We start from the raw sequence: 20,212 nt of genomic DNA, 5'->3' as shown, positions 1-20,212 counted from the left end.
TAATGTCTATTTTTAATTGCTGATTTTAGAATATGCTCCATAAAATCCTTCTGTTCTTGAAAACATAGCTTTACTGTATCCAAAGGATAGGACCTGGAAGATTTGCATGCATTCCTTATCAGCTTGATAAATCAGTCACAAATTTCTCCTTGCACTAAACTGATGTCAGTTGGTTAAGCAATTACACATATAGTGGTACAAGAAGAAGTTTTGATGTTTCTGTCCAAGTAGTAATAAAATGAATGTTTTTAGAAGTGTATGAGTTCCAAAGCAATGGCCAGAAGAGATCATTATGACTGACCCTTCTTCCTGTGCCATGCAGGCTTTTCTCTGACTGCTAAAGACTGTGACTTGTGCAAGTAAAGCACATTTAAAAGCTCAAGTGCAATTTTGGATTCTTTTGCAGTGATGCAGCATGAGTCTCACATAATCATAGAATCACAGAATGGTTTGGCTTGGAAGGGACCTTAAAGATCATCTCGTTACAACCTCCCTGCCATGGGCAGGGACATCTTCAACTAGACCAGGTTGCTCAAAGCCCCATCTAACATGGCCTTGAACACTTCCATGGAGGGGGCAGCCACAGCTTCTTTGGGCAACTTGTTCCAGCACCTTGCCACCCTCACAGTAAACAATCTCTTCCTAATATCTAATCTAAATCTGCTCTCAAAACAAAGTAAAGTAAAATTTTGACAATGTCTACTCTTTAGTGACTTCTATGACACGTTGGTGCTTTGCAACAATGAACTAACAAGGCATTAAGTGATTAAGTATTGCTGATGTGCTCTGGCAAAAAGATTTAAAACATAGTTTTTATTTTCAACTCTCAATTGCTCAGTTGGCAATTCAGAGGGAAGTTACCTATCACGATATCATATTTTTCCTCCCATATTGGCTTGGTCCCTGTCTTTGAGGGGAACACAGAACGGGAAACACAAAAGGATGTATCAGAAATGGCTATAACTCAGCAGACTTAGTTCCAATAGTCTGGCAGGTTGTGACAAAAGTTTCTGTATGACGCAAATTTCAGCAAAGAGGAGTGCTAATTAGAGACATGCTGATGTATCCTGTACTAAAGCTGCTGCTGTATAAAGTCAGGAATTTTATGCTTAATTGAACAGAACAGTGACATTCATTCTGCTGTTCATAAAAGTGAACTCAGTCAAATCACTCAGCACCTTTACAAAAACCCAACAATTTGAAAATGCATTTTTCTTTTGATCAGATTATTTTCATTAGCTGGTTATACTGTAAGCATGCCTAAAGCATGCATTTTCTTCTCTAAAATAAGTAGTGTACCTTTTCGCCTGTGTCACCCTTTGGTCCATTTTCTCCAGCATCACCCTATAATTAAAATACATACTACATTTTAATGATTTTATGTAAGAACACAGCATGCAAAGTCAGCATTCCAACATGATTAGTAAGATGATTTCGTTAATCAGGTAGTCAGTCTCTCTATGACACGGTCAGGAAGCACTGTTTATATAGCTGCTATGTCTTATACAATCTTTACTATAACTGTAATCCCTTTCACAGGCCCTCAAAAAGCCCCACAAACTATTAAACTGCCTGTCAGTATCAGAATTCCCCAGTTCACTGTAGTTTAGCAATGGAGGAATGACTTCATGATGACTCAGCATTTTGAATTACCAGTACATATTTTTTTTCCAACAGAGACATTCGCCTAAATGCACCTGATCAAATTCAGGCAACAGTTACACAATTCAAATTTTTATTAGGATACTCAAGTAATTTATGGCATATACTCTCTGAGTCTGAAGTCCTTCATGAATGATTCACAAACTAGAAAATCTTCACTGAACGCCACTCCTCCAAGGAGCCAAGAAAGATTGTTATCTCAGCTCAAATTCTGTGCATTCTTTATTGTTAAAAAAGTGACATTCAGATAACACCTGTTCATGGCTGGGTAGGCATTTTCTACTTTAAAGACAACTTTGAAAGAAAACATTTCAAAAGATTTATCTGTAAAAAGACCCGGTTTCCATTTATAGTCATATAGCCATATAACAAGTCCAGGCTACACTAAAAGGTCCTCGTTATATATGAGACTATAGGCAAAAAATTTCTGTGGGACTTGAGGTTCGTGTAAAGTGTGAGAAATATTTAAAATGCCAAAAATATTGATAAATGTTGAGACTAAGTAGGCTAAAAAACATTCTAGTAGGTCTTGGTCAGATAACTAGTAGTAGTATTCAAATAACAATATTTATTCAGAACCTGTCATATCGCTCTGAAAACCTTAATGTAAAATTCCATTCAGAGGACTTATAACAGAGACCATTTTGTATATCACAGTCACTGACACAATGGGAACTAGCTAGCAATCTAGCAGCACTTTAAATGAGGGCTTGATGAAACATGGAAACACAAAACAGTAACTGTTAGGAAAGTCATCCCAAGTTCATTTGATGTGATCTAGCATATTAATTACATTTTTTAGGAAAAGATAAAGGATGATAATTGAAAAATATAATGATTTTAAGTAAAAAAATTTCAGTGTATGTTCAAGTTTACAGTTATTCCTTTTGTGTTGGAAAACAAATGAAGGGTTACTGAAGTTCTCCAACAAATATAATTTTAACCAAAGTAACGATTTCATGAAAAGAGATTCCTAGATACTTACTTCTACATGTGGGGCATACACTTTCAAGATTCCCCTGGATTGTTTTTATGATGTGCTTTTCAAAATGTGAAATGAATTGCCTTCGCAAAGCATGCTTCCAGCTGCTGTTACATGGATTTACACAGATCTGGAAGTGAAATTCAATTGCAGCTGCAAAGACATGAGTAAACATTTCTCAAGAGCAAATTGCACCTGACTATGAGCAAGTTACTTTTTAAAAACATGTCTCAGTGTATGTGCAGAAGATGAGGCTGTGTACAGATTCCTGTTCAAAATAAGGTTTATGCCATTTCTCAAACTGCCCTTGTACAGACACAGAAGCTTGACTCTCACTCAGTGCATACTCTCACATAAGTGCTTCTACTGGAGCTCGTAATCTCCCTGGAAGAGGAGAATTACACCCATGTTTTTCAGTGTGGAGCTTGTGCAGCGCCCTTGTCTTGTCTTGGCATGACTGTGGTTGTCAGAGAAATAACTCCTCACCAGCTCTCTGCAAGTCAGAGCACTGTTAGTGTACCATTTGTGCTGCTGATACCTCTCCAGACAGTCTATAGCCTAAGACCATTGGGGCAGATTCCCTTGCTCTTGCTTAAACTGATCCAAGCAAGAATGGAGGACTCCACTTTTACTATGCAGAGAACTGGTTACCCGTATATCATTTAGAGTTTATGCAGTTATCACTCTGTTACCTAATTGTTTTACTCCACACAGATGACAGAGCATTGAAACCAAGTTATGAGAAATGTGTGGAGATCTCATTTATTCAGAGAGACTCATCTTTTTTCTGAGACTAATCATAGTAACGCTTAGTTGCACAGTTGCTCAACTGTACAGCACATGACCACTGCTCTCTGACTAATCCCACTGCAGTAATTGCATATCAGCAGCTTCCATTAGTAGGTATTATTTGACACTTGTAAAGGCTGCACAATGCTGCTCAAGTTCTAGGTAACAGTTGTATTTATTTCTTTTTAAACTTGGAATCAGTGTACTGGCAGTTCTCCAAGAAGTTCTCCAAAACAGAACCACCACAAACAAAGCGAAACTTATCTCACCTTTTCTCCTCTTTCTCCAGGGTCACCCTGATAAAAATAATTGGAGCAAAGAAGTCATAAGTTACTAATACAAGCAAAAATCAAAGTGTTAGTATTACTATCATTAGAATGTCAATTACTAACAATTATGTCACTACTGATGACATTGTCTCAAATGATAAAATCCAACCAGAAAATCTTCAATAAAGAATACCATATGTAAATGTAATAGAACTCAACAGACAATATATCTTTAACATAATTTTAAAAGCTTAATGATTTGCATGTAAAGACTTTTTTCCCCCACTTTGTCCTAAATTAAACGCTGACAAACAGGCATAGGTCTTTGTGAAGTGGCCTGCCAGGATCTAGATGACTCTTACATTTGGTTCTCCTTATTTTGGGAATGAACAAAGGAAAAATCTGAAGGCTGACTGTGAGGGAATAGTCTTATGATTCTGTTGATGACTTAGAAGGCTCCTTGCGAGAGACAAAATGCCTTAATCTTGAACTAATTTATAGTTGATTCAGAGCAAAGAGCTTTCAGTGCTTCTTACATTCTCTGTAACAAAAAGATGGCTTATAATCATTATTTTTCAAAATTACAAGTTGCTTGAGAAACTGTCTCAACGTCAAATGCACTTTCGCACAGCAGCCTGAGCCTGACAACTTATCTCTGCATTTCTGTCTCAGAACTGCACTCTGGCTCGTCTTTACCCCTTCTGATGGCTGGCGGTCGCTAGGCAACTCAAAGTCTACTGCTGTGAATACGAATCAAGCATCAACTGCCATAATTTGGCTGCTTCTGCATACAAAGCAAGAAAAGGTCATGCTCCCAAATGGTTTGTTTTCATTCCTGGTGGACAAGCAGCGAGTCAGTAAAAGTAAAAAGCCTGCCCTACGTGTCTGTCAGCAGCAGCGTGATGCACAGAATCAGCTGTGCAGAGAAGCACATGTGCACCAAAGACACACCCTCAGAGCTGATGGGATTAGAATTTAGCATTACCCGTTCCAAGAGGCCCACAGATCCCATCATCTCAGACATGTCGAGCTTTCTTTTAAATGAAGTTGTCATAAGCTTTATGTTCTATTTCACTTGTTCAATATTAAAACAGCAGAACAAATTATTTAACAATAAAACAAGTGCAAAGAGCCATTCTGATGTAACAAATACAATCCGAGACATGCTCCTAATGAGGCTTCTTGCTAACTTCCATAGTAGCAGGATCAGCCCTCAAGGCTCAACCCTGACATTTTTCAAAGAATCGACTGCAGTAGTTCTTGAAAAGAAGCCTGAAACACATTGTAAAGAGCATAAACAAAGCCTTTCTAAAAAGGTCCCCAAATTCCCAAACACTTGCAGGCATATTGCATTCACTTGGCAGTGGATGAGTATGTGTCAGTGCCACTGACTGGAATTACACATGCATAGCAGAAGAATATGCTTCTTTATGGCGAAATGTGTAAAGCCTCTTACAGCACTGATCACTGGAGAGAGCAGATCATTAAAAGCCAGTCAGAATATAAACTCAAGTTGGAAAGCATGACTGTCATCTATACATGCACTCACATACTGTGTGCTTCAGTTTTTAATCCATTTTCAACACCAACCTTAAGCCCTGCTGCTCCCTTCTCTCCCGCTATGCCGGGCAAACCAGGTTCACCCTAAAGGCAGAGAAAAGAAAAGATGGGATTAAGAAAGACATGATGAAGTATATTAGCAGCATTTCCCTTACTGTCTCATATCGGGTAAGTAATGATAAACAAAATTTTAAAAGACTCTGCGAATATACACTCCACAGTTGGGTACTAAAATGCCTTATTTCATCAGTTAGTGGACTAACTGTAATTAACTCCTGTATAAATAGGAAATAATTCCACTGAAGGTGGTGGAAATACACAGATGTCAAACTAAACAGAAAGCAGAACTGTGACTTCTGATTTTGAAAAGCTGGCCAATCGACCTTAAAAGCATAGTCTTCCCAGCAAAACTGCCAATGCTTGCCTCTTCTCCACAACTTAGAAATACTGCAAGAAAGACTTATCTTAAACGATTTTGACATTTGTGCTTCTGGTCTCATATGGAAGGCAGACCACTGGCTGAAAAGTAAATTTAAATGGTTTAAAAGTTTTCAGTATTATATCAATGCTGCAAATTTTGAGTGTGTTTAATGGATAGTATATATATTCTTCCACAGTTCAAGGAGTCATAAATAATTTTCATAAGTAAATCAACAAATAACAATTATTTACAAACTTTTTTTTCCAAAAAATCTTAAAACAAAAACCCAATCAAACCAACAAACAAGAAAAAATGCAAAACAAACCCTTAAAGATATTTCCTAGTGTTCAATTCCCAGATTTATGGAAAAAACACAGATACTATTTATTTTAGGTAAAATGATAAAGCAATGTTTAGACTTTATTGCAAAACAATTAAGACTAATTATGTAAAACCTTCTGCAGAATCATGCCTCAGCTTCATAAGAAATATCTGTCTTTTTTGGTAACCCTTATGTACACAACTGCATTGCACTTCTGGGGTGGCAAAGCACATCAAAATAACATCCAAAAAAAGATTTGAAAAAGTCTGCAACTAGGTTCTTCTATAAGCCCTTTGCTATGTAAATGTATAAAAATGAGTAAAAGTTAAATACAATAGCTAACATTGTAATCAAATTAGAAACGGTACTTCATATCAGAAACTCAGTGGATAATTTTCATACAGTATTCAAAGTCAGTAGACACAATGAACCAAGCCTCTACTCAAGTTACAGAGGGGTTAAGATAAAGGCTTGATCCAAACGCAACATGAATCTTCCAATCCTCCATAAAAACCTTCCATTAAGAAAGGACTTTTTCTTACTTCCATGGCCATATTTTAATCATTGATAGATAAACTCTGATTCTCCATGAAAGCGGGTTCCATTCTATTTCTAAATTAGGTAACAACGTCATCAATTACATTTCAATTTCATCAAGAGTTGGACTATTTCAAAATATAAAATAAAACCATTGAGGTTCTAGCAAAGCTCTAGGGAGGTATTTTCCAAGCCAGAGAAAAAGTGTTAGGTACCGTTAAACGCACAGGGAATTAAATAGCCATTTGAGTCAGCCCTTTTTCAAGGCTCCTTTGTACTACAGTAGCTCTGAGGCTGATATAGTAGCACAGGCATTTGATGTATGAGTGGTCAGGATTTGAAGCTGTTGGAGATTAGGCATAAGTGTCCTAAAGGATTGACCTAAAAGGCACTTGAAGAAAACTGCCAGTTGACGAAATGAAGCAGAAGGGACCAATGAATATACACGTGTTTCTCCTCTTCCCCACACCCCAAACAAGTTTGTTTCTGTCCCCTTCGCTTTAAAACAGCTGCTGTCGGCTGGCACTTTCAGGGGCTTAAATCTCTAATCAAAGGGTTGAAGTCCCAAGCTTGCACTTTCCTCCCAGGTTTACGTATCAGTGCTATGATTGCAGAGAGCTACTACTCTGTCAAAAAGGAGACTGCAAAAATGGAACAAAAGAATTCTTTTTTTTTGGAAAAAAGTGAAGACTTCAGGCTGCCACCTAATCATAGTAAATCCCTATTCATACCAATAATCTCATTTCTCACCGATACGCAGCTTTCCTATGGCCAGTGCTACACTTCTGGCACCAAAAGTACTAGTCAGAGGCATTAGCACAGAGAAATTAGCTCTGGGAATGGGAAAGACTGAAGGCAAACCTAGAAGGACAGCACAGAAATGACGTTGTGGCTTTATGCTTTTGAAGTGATTATCCTTCTGTTTCTACTAGCCAGAAGAACAGGGGCTAAAAGAATTTTCTGTCATACCTACAATATTCCTTTCCTTATTTTAGTACTGTATTTTCTTGTCCATGATAAGGAATCAGGGAGTAATAACATAAAATAAAAATGTACAGCACAGAAGCTACTCTATATCCTACCCTTTGTGAACACTTCTAGTGCACAGCAAAACCAGCTTTGTGCCAGGGGGCCTCCTTTTTTCACACTACACATCTTGTAGGAAAGACAGTCTGGCTTTATGCGTAGATATTCTAACAATTCCATGAAAGCCTAACAAAAAAACCCAACCAAACAAAAAAACCCACCTCCCACCCACCACACTCAAACCAAATCCAAAAAAGAGCAAAGCCTTGACAGACCTCCCATCAGTTAGGAAATTCCAAGAGCAGTTACGAAGCAAAAAAGCAGGTAACATTTTGAAGGTGGGTAGCTCTTCCATTGCCATACACTAAAATACTGTGTTATTTTAGGAATGTTGGTCCCAAAAGATTATTTTGATTCTTGGCATGAAAATAAATTAAAATACTTCTGTTAGGAAGTATAGTTGATTACTTTCCTTCCATTTAGCTACTTTTATTTATCTATTAATTAATCAAGGCATGTCTTAAAACTGGAGTGCAAAATGCTTCAGCCCCAGAAGTTAGTGTTTTGGAGATGAACAAAAAGTATAGCTGCCCTTTAAAAGGCTGAAGACCTTTACATTGCTGTTCAAGGAATGACGCATGCAACGGAAACCTACACATTCAACAACGTCATCTGATGCAATAATTTCAATCAGACTGCTTTTCAATTTGGTAAAATGAAAGAAGCTATAAAACAAGATCCTTAATATCTCATATTTTTTACATTCACCAGGCCGTGGCTAATGTCTTTCCTGACTCATATTGCAACCTCTCTCTAATAGCACCAGCAGCAAAGGTGTTAGTCTGCAGAAACAATTGTCTTCTGCACATCATCTAGCTTTGAAATTGAGACAGCACTTTTTCTTTTTTTTTTTTTTTCTTTTACAGAATCACTGAATGGTTGAGGTTGGAAGGTGCCTCTGGAGATCATCTGGTCCAACTCTTGCTGCTCAAGTAGTGTCATCTAGAGTTGCATGCCCAGGACCATGTCCAGATGGCTTTTAAATATCTCCAAGGATGGCTCTCTACAGGCTCCTTGGGCAACCTGTGCCAGTGCTCAGTCACCCTCACAGTAAAAAAAGTGTTTCCTGCTGTTCAGATGGAACCTCCCATGCTTCAGTTTGTGCCCGTTGACTCTGGGCCTGTCACTGAGTGCCACTGAAAAACTATTGGCCCATCCTCTTTGCACCTTCCCTTCAAGTGTTTGACCACATTGATGAGATTCCCTCCTGAGACTTCTCTTCTCTAGGCTGAACAGCCTCAGCTCTCAGCCTTTCCTCATAGGAGAGATGCTCCAGTCTCTCACTCATCTTCGAGGCCCATTGTTGAACTCTCTCTTGTATGTCTGTGTCTCTCTTGTACTCAGAAGCCCACATCTGGACACAGTACTCCAAAAGTGGCCTCACTAGTGTTTTTATCCCCATTTAAAAAGTAACTTTGTTTACAGTACATCTGATTTTAAGTCATAGTTTGCCTTTCTGCAGTCATGAGCTCCTGAGAAATCATCACTCAGGGACAGAGGGACTGAAATCACTAAAACCTTCTAGTGCCTATGTGAAACACAACTCATGATCCCAATTAAAATCACACAAGAAAAAGATGCAAGGCTCAAAGAAACTGTGTGAAGCCACCCTCAGAGCATCCCCTTGGAAATTTTCCCTGAATGGGATAGGCTGTGGGGAGGTGTGAAGTGTCACTTTAAAGGAAATGTCACTAGCCCTTTGTAACGGGTCTGCGTGGCAAGGTTTTGGTAGCAGGGGGGTTACAGGGGTGGTTTCTGTACGAAGCTGCTAGAAGTTTCCCCTATGTCAGATGCAGCCAATGCCAGCCGGCTTTAAGACGGACCCGCCGCTGGCCAAGGCCGAGCCAATCAGCGACAGCGTTTTTCGCCTCTGTGATAACGTATTTAAGAGAGTGAAAAAGCTGTTGTGCAGCAGTAATTGCAGCGAGTGAGAGGAGTGAGAATATGTGAGAGAAATGTTCTGCAGACACCAAGGTCAGTGCAGAAGGAGGGGGAGGAGATGCTCCAGGCGCCAGAGCAGCGATTCCCCTGCGGCCTGTGGTGAAGACCGTGGTGAGGCAGGCTGTCCCCCTGCAGCCCATGGGCGGTGGAGCAGATGGCTGCCTACACCCCGTGGAGGACCCCACGCCGGAGTAGGTGGATACCTGAAGGAAGCTGTGACCCCGTGGGAAGCCTGCACCGGAGCAGGCTCCTGGCAGGACCTGTGGCCCGTGGAGAGAGAGAAGCCCACGCTGGAGCAGGTTTGCTGCCAGAGACCCCATGAGGGGGGCTCATGCTGGAGCAGGCGGTTCCTGAAGGACTGCACCCCATGGAGGAGACCCACGTTGGAGCAGTTCATGAAGAACTGAACCCGTGGGAGGACTCACGCTGAAGAAGTCATGGAGGACTTTCTCCTGTGAGGGGGGCCCCACATTGGAGTAGGGGAAACGTGTGAGGAGTCCTCCCTCTGAGGAGAAGAAGTGGTAGAAAACAACAGAGTGATGAACGGACCCCAACCCCCATTCCCTGTTTCCCCCCCTGTGCCCCTGGGGGGGGAAGAGGGAGAGAAATCAGGATCAAAGTTAAGCCTGGGAAAGGAGGGAGGGGTGGGGGGAAGGTGTTTTAAGATTTGGTTTTATTTCTTATTACTCCTCTCTGAGTTAATTGGTAATAAATTACATTTTCTTTTAGTTGAGTCTGTTTTGCCCGTGACGGTAAATGTTGAGTGATCTCCCTGTCCTTATCTCAACCCCACAAGCCTGTTGTTAATTTTTTTCTCTCCTCTCTCCTGTCCAGTTAAGGAGGGGGAGTGATAGAGTGGCTTTGGTGGGCACCTGGCATTTTGGCCAGGGTCAACCCACCACACCCTTTCTGCCCTTCTCCTGCATTCCTATTCTCAGCTAGACCATACCAAAAAAGCTGTGTTGTGCAATGAACATCACGTGGGACAACCATGATATACACAACAAAAATAAATTCTCCCAACTGACATTGAGATGGGCTATGATTTGCACATACTGCCTCAGCAACACAGGGCTTAACTGACACCATGATTGACAGAGAAATAATCTAGTGGGATGCTGTGATACCAGCATCATCTTACCTGGATATATTGTCTAACAAGATTTTGCTGTAATTGTAAAAGCAGTAACAAAACTACCAGAAGCACAAATGTCATGCCCCAAACTGGTAACTCTTTAGGTAGCCTTTAACTTCTGTTTCACATAAAGCTGTTTTCTCTTGCCTTTTAGTAACTGGACCAACCCCCAAAAGAAGAATTCTGTTTTTATGACATGACCCACTACACAGAAGAATGCTGTAGACACGGTGGGATTTTTTTGCTGCTGTTTACACACTATAGAGAAATTGCAGGGTCCCCATCAGTTGAATAATGACAGCGCATTTTCAAACAGATACTTTGCAACATTATGTTTGCTGTCAATAACAAGAAAGTCTTTAACATGTTAGAGGAGCTAACCTGTAGATGAGGAGCTGCCATTAATACCAATTAAGTTCCATATGTCAACACCAGATGCCCCAATGGGGGGACAGGCACTTTGGTTCCTCAAAAGCAGTAGCACTCTAACAAAGTTACTGTCACTACTGCAATGACTTAGAAAGGAGACTGTTCCATCAGCAAACTGCAATGTCAAGGCATGACTGAATGAGTTATGTAGAAGACCACCATTAGATACTCAAAACCTTCTGATAATTTCCAGAACTGGATTCAACAAAATGCTCTGAAACTCAGAAATGTTTGGATTTTTCTTCCATTTAATATCAATTGCCAGGGCAAACAAAATGCTAACGTGCCAATAATACACCCAACCCAGCCATTCAGTCCAGGAGTTTGAGATAATTCAAAGACTAACCAGAAGGATGTTCCTTTGGACAGCACACCAGAACACCCCGGTTCTCATCCTGGCAATCTTGAGCCTATATTAACTGCATAAACGTGTTAACATTGTCAGACTGTCTCTGTCTTTCCTGTATTTGGGCAAAGAACAACCTTCAGCACCCTGCCCAATAAATAGATGCAGTAATTTCCTCGGATGCTTTCATGGTAGGGGCAGTCCTAATGCTTACACTGAAGTGAATCTGAATTCGATGAGCACTCAAATGTGTAAAGCACTGCTTGGGCTCTGCTGCTAACATGAGAAAAATCTATCAATACAAATTCATAAAACCTACTTCAGAATAGGTCTGAAACTATATCAGCCACTAGAGTCCATATCAAAGGAGTCAATGCAGTTGAAAGCATGCATCTCCTTATTGGAGTGCTCTGTGCCTTGGAGGCATATACTTCCATATCCAGAATTAATCAGCTAAAAATAATGTGGCTAGAGGCCCCAGCTTTTCTTGTTTGTAACAGAAAAACAGCCTGGAGGCTGCTGTTCTGAAATAGGTTTGGTTTTGGTGAGATGCATAACTGTCTACACCAGCTGGTTGATATCCACCTCACCCTTGAGAAGGCTGTCAGTATTGCTATATTTTTCAGTCACTAGAATATAATCAATTTTAAGGATAAGGAAATACAAGAGGGCCCCAAACCTAATCCAGTCTAGTTTTACTCTAAAATATATAAATGAGGACAGAAGGGAAAAAAGTGGTTTCTCAGACAGGTTACTGTGATTTCCATTTCAAACCAGGGTTGAATTACCTCCTTTCAACTTGCTTTTCACCCCCCTCAAAAGTCACTTAAAATTGTTTGTTTAAGGAATGGAAATCTCTCCTGGCCCACTCACCAGCTGAAATAAAGTGGAAAGGCTCTTCAACAAGACTCAGCTGGCCTGCAAACCTGTCTGAGAATTTGTGAACTACATTTAATGATGCTTCCTTCCTTTATACTTCATTTGAAAAAATGTTAGTTGATGCACACCCTTCCCACATTTCTCTAAAGAAATGTGATAATACTACTTTCAAAATGTGTCTCCTACATAGTACAGGACATACTGATGGGGAAATAAATGTAAATTAGAGTAATAAGTAGCATGAAGAAAGCAATAAGAAATGTGCACACCCAGACTCTGTCTACTGATAAGAAAGGAAATTCTTCTGAGGTTTATCAAATTGCTATTGTCAAACTACTGAAACAATTCAAAATGAAGGGCTCTATCATGACCACACATTCTCTTATGAATAAGCCCTTAAAAAAAATAAAGATACCAAGTACTATGTAAGAAAAAGCATTCCATGGAAGTATAGAGTGAGGGGTTTACACACTCCAGTCAAGCTCCTATTTAAAACAAAGAGTGTGTTGCACAGACTCCAGAAACTGGGTTCCTTCAGGCCAAATGCAATCATTACTTAGGGAACCTCTCCTTTTATCCTTGTGTTGTTGCTGCATTCACTGGGAGTCCTTACCAAATCAGTACCACCTAACAAATACCAGAATATGTATTCTATACTTGCACAGTTGAACTTTTCAAGAGCCCCTTTGCGGCCATTTCAACATGATTAGCATTGATCACTGCAACCTCATATCTCCATGCAGGTGTAATCCTTTTTCATACTATGCGAGTGTCTGAGGACCTCTTACCAGGGATTGAGAAAGGGAAGGTTATGTCCTGTAGCATCTTGCTAGGAAGCAACTGCTACGGGTGGATTGCACAACAGTCTGCAAAGGAAAGGGAGCAACTCAGAAAGATTCTTCTTGCTGTCTCAGAAGGTTTCTGTCCATTCCAGGGACAACACTCTCTCTAGCTGCAGGTATTATTAGGCAGCTCATTTCCAGTTACTGTTCTCAACAAGATAAGCAGACTGTGGCTATAGTTTCCCAAATGTAGAAACAAACAAAGAATGTAAATGCCCTTGCAAGACTACCTGTAGTGTTTCATTGGATTTGGCCTAAAAGAAAAAAATGTGTGAAGTTTTTATGGCAATGATTTTGCTACTACTCTTAATACAAGAAAAGTCCACTAGTTAACAGTCCTGCAAAAACATGTGGGTTGTGTAAAATTACAGTTACTAATATCTAGAGATTGTCTAAAAGAAGTGGTTCATATGTTAAGGGATTAGAAAATTGTTCTAAGTGCACTCAGAATTTATGATCTCATTCCCAGACCTACTGGTCAGACTTGTCAATCGTCTCCCATAATCCACTATTTAATTAAAGAAGAGGTGAAGGGAAAGGAAAAGGAAAATTACAGAGACACATACAAGACGGAGATGACCTAACTCTGTATTATTCAACTGCTTAAGGACAGAGCAAGGCTAATTCACTGCTGACATTCATCAGCTGAAAAATATTTCATTGTCCAGATGAGGAAAGCATTCACACACAGACTTAATTTTAAGCATGTGCTTAACACTCACTGCCTTTTAAACTAAGAAAAAATATTAACTTGGAACTTCATGCACTGCACAGGGTGCTGTTTGACAGAGTGAGCTCACTGATTAAAAGGCTACCGAAACAGTAAGGTTTTTGTAAAGCCTTTCAACTAAGTAACTTCTAAAAGGGGATGACTTGCATCACACATTTGAGTTCAACTATTCCGCAAATCAACATGAATCTGTATAAGTAAAGCCAATAGTGCCACCAGCCAGCTCATAGTACAGCTGGACTCTTAAAATTACTACTCTGGTCTTCATTCAACAGTATCTTCTGTGTCACACTGCACTGAGAATCTGTTTTTTCATAGAAATTGAAAGAATGGACCTTTTGGCAGCAAAATATTAGCATGGGAGTCTTGGGCTGCGCTATACTTTCTAACTTTAAATAAATACTGCTTCAGCTTAACTTTATTTCTACCACTATTTCCAAGCTAGCAGAATTTGTTACCTATTTAAGAGACATCAACATTCAACTTTCATCTGCTTAGTATTATATGAAAATAACACATTTTCTTCATGTAAGGAAATGCTCACTAGTCAATATCAACCAACAATTGTGAAAGCAAACAAAAGAATGTGACCACATTTCATTTTTTTCTGTATGTTTTTTGTCCTGGTATCCAGATTTTAGTTTAGTAATTAATTGTCTTTTTTCTTAAAAGCCAAAGTAGTTCAGCTACACTAAAAATATGCTGACATCTTTATTAAAGTGGTAATAATTTAAGAATGTCTTCCAAGTTTTAGGTGCCGTAAATATTGAAATAAATCAAATAAACATAAAATCATAATCAAAAATCTTAGAAACTGTTTTTACAGGCATGATTTGAAGTTGATAAACAGCATTTAAAGATGAGTTTGCATTTTTCCTTAATCAAAGGCAATTGCATATTTCTTTTCTTCCCCATGAAACATGACTGCAGCTAAGTCTATGTGGTCTCCTAAAAATAGACATACAACAACCTTGCCAATACAACTTAAAAAAATTTCCACATCTCCCAAAATGACACTTTAATAATCAGAGAAGTTTTGCATGTTTGACACATTTGACTTATTTCATCAACATCCATTTTTTGTGCTCATCTGCGTGGAGATTTCTGGCTATAGTTTGTGTGATGATGCTATTAAAAGTAAAGCTCTTGGATAAAACGTGAATCACCTGTTCTACTCTATTCAGTGTGGTTTGCAACTTCACCCTGTCCAGTCATCTTACATCTTCCTGCACATCCAAAGGAAATCATGCTACAAAGTGAGTCTTTTTACTCATACTTTGGTCATAAAAATTGCTTGAATTATGTACAGCAACAGCATCTGTGTTCACAAGTACAGTCTACCATTCACATTGCAACTGAATGCAGCTATAAAACAAGGAAAAGATCTCAGGTCTTAATGCAAAATTGTTTCATAATATTTTCTTACAATTTCTTATGTGCTATATATAGGTAATTCTAAATATTTTTACTTTTGTTCTTCCACAGTAGTCATAATACCCTGAATTTTTTAAAAATAGGTTCCTAGCATTATCAATATCACTAAAGTGAAATAACTGATTATTACATAACTTCTTATAAACACTGTCAAGATACAGTACTAACACTATATATTATGCTATTAGAAACAATACATTGTTTTTGTTATGAAAGAGGAATTAAAATTAAATTATCTGAAACATCTTAGTGTTTTTATTCCCAGGGCTCTTGGGAAGGGAGACAGAAGAGGGGATTGTATAATATGATCCTTATACACGACCATCTAATGCTGCTTAAACGCAGCGAATGACATATATCATACTTTTTCCTTTTGGTATTCCCTGCAAGTTCTTTTGAAGTTCACTAGGAATGTCAGTGCTTGTGAGAACAACAGATGGTAATACTGTTTACAGTCAGGGAGGGATATTATTTAAACTTCACCACCCAGATTTGCCAGCAAACCTCAGTAATGCTGTGAAACAGCCCTGCCGCTTTACTGCAAACCCTCCTTATGGAGGGCTGCTCTGAACTATGAGTTAGCTTCGTGATGGCACTGAATGACGACATTGACTTGCCTGAGTTAGCATCTCCTCCCAGTTGTATTTGAGAATATTTCTGTTTGATTTAGTTCTCTTCATTTTTGTCCCCATTTTCAATATCATGTCATTCTCTACCTGTGTTTCCAGTCTCTTTTTATTTGCTATTTATAGGCTGTTTTAACAATGTATTGGTACTGTATAAATACCCAATATCAGTAAGTGTTTGCATCATGGGACTGAGTTAACAAAAAGTAAAAAAAAAATCTGCAGAAAAAACTTAGTTTATAACTATACTCTCGAAAGTTCCACACCACTAATATGCATTTCTCTCTGGACCCTATCAGTCATGATCAAACCTGAATGTCAGACCTTCACCTCAATTACATTTGCTGCCTGTTCAACTAAAACTAGAAAAAATTACTTCAGAGCACAAAGCAGTTTGTACAGTCTTTTCCATGAAGCCAATTTGAAGTCACAGCTCTAGATGTAAGGTTGCATACTGCTCATGTGAACAAGCCCTAAGTAGCTTTAATCAACTACATAAATAATGCCAGTGCTGACAAAGTCAGTGAACTCACCACTTCTCCATCTCTCCCTGGAACACCAGGCACTCCGACAGAACCCTGGTGGGAAACAGACGCTGGTGTTTAGCAAATTAAACAGGTCGTGAAACCTTTCATCTCTTAATACAGTACTTAGAAATGATGGTGAATGCTTGCTTATTGTAACTGCAATAAATTTTTCAGAAACTAACTTTTATCCAAGCTGAGCTCTCTTTTCAGTTGAGATTTTATAATTAGACATGTTCTCATATTGTACATTTTAATGACTGTCCCACTGTATGGCCTCTTCCAGAAATAAGCTTCAAGCTGGCCGTTGCTTTGTAATGTTGTGGATGCTTCACAAGAAATGTAAGACTTAAAATACAATTCCATTTAATATTCCCACTAAATTTTGAGACTGATCCTACACAATCAAACACAGCACTTGAACAAAACTATTAACGCTTCAAGAGGGATGCTTCAAGCTCAGTAACTGGTAGCACCAATCTGTCTTAAGCCTTTTAAGAGGTAATTTGCAACAATTCAGCCTGACAGTGCTGATACCCTTTTAAACTGCATCAGTATTACTGCAATTAAATTTAAAAGCCAACACAGGCCAAACACACGGAGCAGACAAAGGAGGAAAGCAAAATATTAGCATTAACTTGTAACATTGGAGGGATGTTTTTACAAAGCTCTCACACTATAAGTTTCTGCATGACGGACAATTTTTTTTGAAGGAATCTGTGCAACTGTTGGTATCGATGCTCAGTGAAAACCTGAGGCATGAGGAAAGCAGGAAAACTGCATGTGCTTATGCAGCATTTTCCTCTTTTTATATAATCATGGTGCTGCTCAGAAAGGAAACTGAAAGCACTATTTTTATTTTTCATGTATAAACACCCTAACAGAATACAAAACCATGATAGCTATTTGAAATGCTGGCACCCTAAAAGAGGACAGGTGACTGAGACAAAGCTCAGGAGGGCATTAAACCATCAGCCTCACTAAACTGTCCTATTTATAACAGTTCCTCCTCTCAGTGACAGTCTTCTATAGCAGTTGAGATAGGATGTTAGAAAGTATAAATAAAACTGATTCTATCATGTCAAGTAAAAGTTCACCCGATATTCAAAAGCCCATCAGCACATAGGTTTTGCTGATGCTGTATGTGTAAAATACCCTCCTCCCTGAGCCCTAGGGTTTAACTTTATAATGGCAACTTAGACATCAGTAGAGCTTTACGATGCTGCTTTCCTGCATTGCCAAACGTGAAGGGTAGTCCTCTCCTTCAGCCTGCAAGCTCTGTACAGTTTACAGCTGACAAAAGTTCTACTAATTTATATGCCTTCAGATTACATCTTTACACATCAGCAGGTTTTTCTTCCTTTTGTTCAAAAAGTTCCATTTGAACAGAGACATGCAAACTTTCACCTTGAGAATATTACCTCAGAAGAAAAAGAGGATATATCCTTCTCACATACGTTAATATTAACTCCCTTCCTCTTTCTTTCTTTTCTTTATACAAATTAACCCTATTTTATTAAATATCTTCCATACATACAACATTTTAATCTTTTCAAATCCACTGGAAAATTACTTGCTTTTGTGGTACATGGGTGAGATGTTGGAAAAGTGCCACTTACTAGTTGTTATTGCTGATATATCTAGGACTGGTTTAATGCTGTAATTCCATAAATCCTAAGCTCACTCCATCAAACTGAGCTGTCGGCTTTAATGAGCGTAAATAATGCTAAAAGCATTCCCAGGAAGTCAGGTTTTGGGTTACCGAAGGAACAGGAAGACACCAGTAGACCACCTGAACACCGCCAACCAAGCACCATTTATCAGCAACACCTATGTCCTTTGTTTCTGCTGGTCAATTTTTTAGTCATATGGCACTGATCTACTTGAGTAAGGACATGCATTTAATCAGAAACTCTATCGCCCCACCTTTCACAAGGTTTTAACTTTGGTTTCCTAGTCGTACCAGTGCATGAGTCAGAAAATTATAGTGACCTTTTCACCTGAAAGTTAAGCAGACAGATTGAAAACAGTCTGCTCTGCATTGCTTGAACTTCCTATGATGGGGGAAATGAGAAATCTGATGTCTCACGGCTGCATTTTGGAAAAACAAAATTCAGAGCCTAAACTAACTGATTCAATGTGGTGTACGGTAGCTAATTCCATTCACCTTTTCTGTTTGCAGTTTGGCACCAGGAGGAATAATCACTTTCACAGTATTGTTGTTTATACTATACCTTTTGTCCTGGAGGCCCCTGAGGTCCCTGCAAAGGGAAAACAATTCAATTAGCATCATACTCTAGCCAATTTAAACTGAAATGACCAATTAAAACTGTCTCATTGTGTAAGCATTCTAATACTGGACTGAAACCAGCTGATGTTTTATACATCAAGGAAAAGTAAAACTTTTTGCTCAAAATGGACAATGGATCTTTTCTCTTCTCTTTTGGAACTGATCTAACTACTAACTGGAAGACTCAAATTTTCCTCCCTTCTAATCTTTTCTCTTCCAAGTCATCTGTTTCTTCTAATACTGACAAATCTGTCAGCATTAAGACGACTGTGGTTTTTCTCTTTCTGATACCAGCTAACAGCCAGTTGTGTGTCCACAGTAATATATCTGCTCAGCAGTGTAAAAACAATTGTTTAGAGAGAGAAGCATAAGCCTCAAAAACCTCTTCACCTTCTAGGTATCAGCATACATGACTCTATTTTACCCAACACATGATCTGTGCCATCATTTGCAAGTTAAGAGAATCAGTAAGAATTAACTTCAGAAATCATTAAGAATGCTCTTGGGAAGTAAAGAATCACCATTTTGTCCCCATGACCTGAGAAGGCAGGAAGAGATATCTCAATTCAGGAAAGCTTAACTGCTTAATGTCACACAGGAGTTAAAGTCTCATTGATATTAATAGGACCCATTTCTCATCTGGCGTCTCTGAAGTACCCAGGTGGTTTGTGGCCCCAGTGGAGAGGGGAGGCAGCAGGGAAATAGATCAGCCAACCATGTCTCTCACATTTTGGCAGTCTGTTTTGGAAAGAGCCAGACCATGCCCACCACAGTTCTTACACACGCTCTTCCCCATGTTCCTGCTACGGTAGCTGGTGTAATCTATGGGTGCTGGTGATATATCAAGCAAGGTGTATTCTGAGTTCATCAGGGTGCAAAACAAAAAGCCAAAACTGGATAATCCAAACCTTCTGATGCGTGACAGGACAAAAGAAGAGTTGATTGATATCAAAACTGTAATTATTCAGGAAAAAAAAAAAGAAAAAGATTGCTGCTTCAAAATGTGGGGCCAATTTTATTCTTAATGTAGTGTGAAGTTAGGCAGAATCCTCCACTGTTGGTAGATGCAGGGCTTGTTGGTACATTGCTCCGATGCAACTTTAAACTGCTAACACAGGAAAGATCCACTGGTGGTAATTCTGGGTCCTGGATCCACTGATGTAGAAAAAAGCCTTGCAGTTTTAAAAGTGGATTTATATGTCTAAGGTTGAGCATCAAACCTTGCAAAAGCATAGATCAGTGTTGCTTCTTAAAACTTTTGTCTGATTGTCTCAGCAGAACTATGGTCTTGTCAGCATCTCCTTTTGACTGCAGGGACACATTTGAAAGCCACCTGTGCGGTGCAGGGCGACAAGTTTACTCCCTTGTCTTCAAAAGAAAGTAAAATTACCCAAGCACCCAGCACTGG

At 39.1% G+C, this 20,212-nt stretch overlaps 1 protein-coding gene across 1 annotated transcript in view; it reads right to left on the bottom strand.

Annotated features, from left to right (window-relative positions):
- COL25A1 (collagen type XXV alpha 1 chain) overlaps positions 1-20,212 on the bottom strand; it is a 318,154-nt gene that overhangs the window by 58,446 nt on the left and 239,496 nt on the right. Inside the window, exons 11-15 of the mRNA XM_086464793.1 lie at positions 18,749-18,775; positions 16,524-16,568; positions 5,293-5,346; positions 3,703-3,729; positions 1,300-1,344 (exon numbers count right to left, since the gene is read on the bottom strand). Of these exons, the coding sequence (XP_086320919.1) occupies positions 1,300-1,344; positions 3,703-3,729; positions 5,293-5,346; positions 16,524-16,568; positions 18,749-18,775 (198 nt within the window). The remainder of the gene's footprint in view (positions 1-1,299; positions 1,345-3,702; positions 3,730-5,292; positions 5,347-16,523; positions 16,569-18,748; positions 18,776-20,212) is intronic.

Source organism: Leptosomus discolor, chromosome 4, assembly GCF_034619465.1.
Source record: "Leptosomus discolor isolate bLepDis1 chromosome 4, bLepDis1.hap2, whole genome shotgun sequence".
In the NCBI taxonomy this organism is placed as follows: Eukaryota; Metazoa; Chordata; class Aves; order Leptosomiformes; family Leptosomidae; genus Leptosomus; species Leptosomus discolor.
Note: the sequence above shows the minus strand (reverse complement) of the source record. Positions and strands in the feature narration are given on the sequence as shown.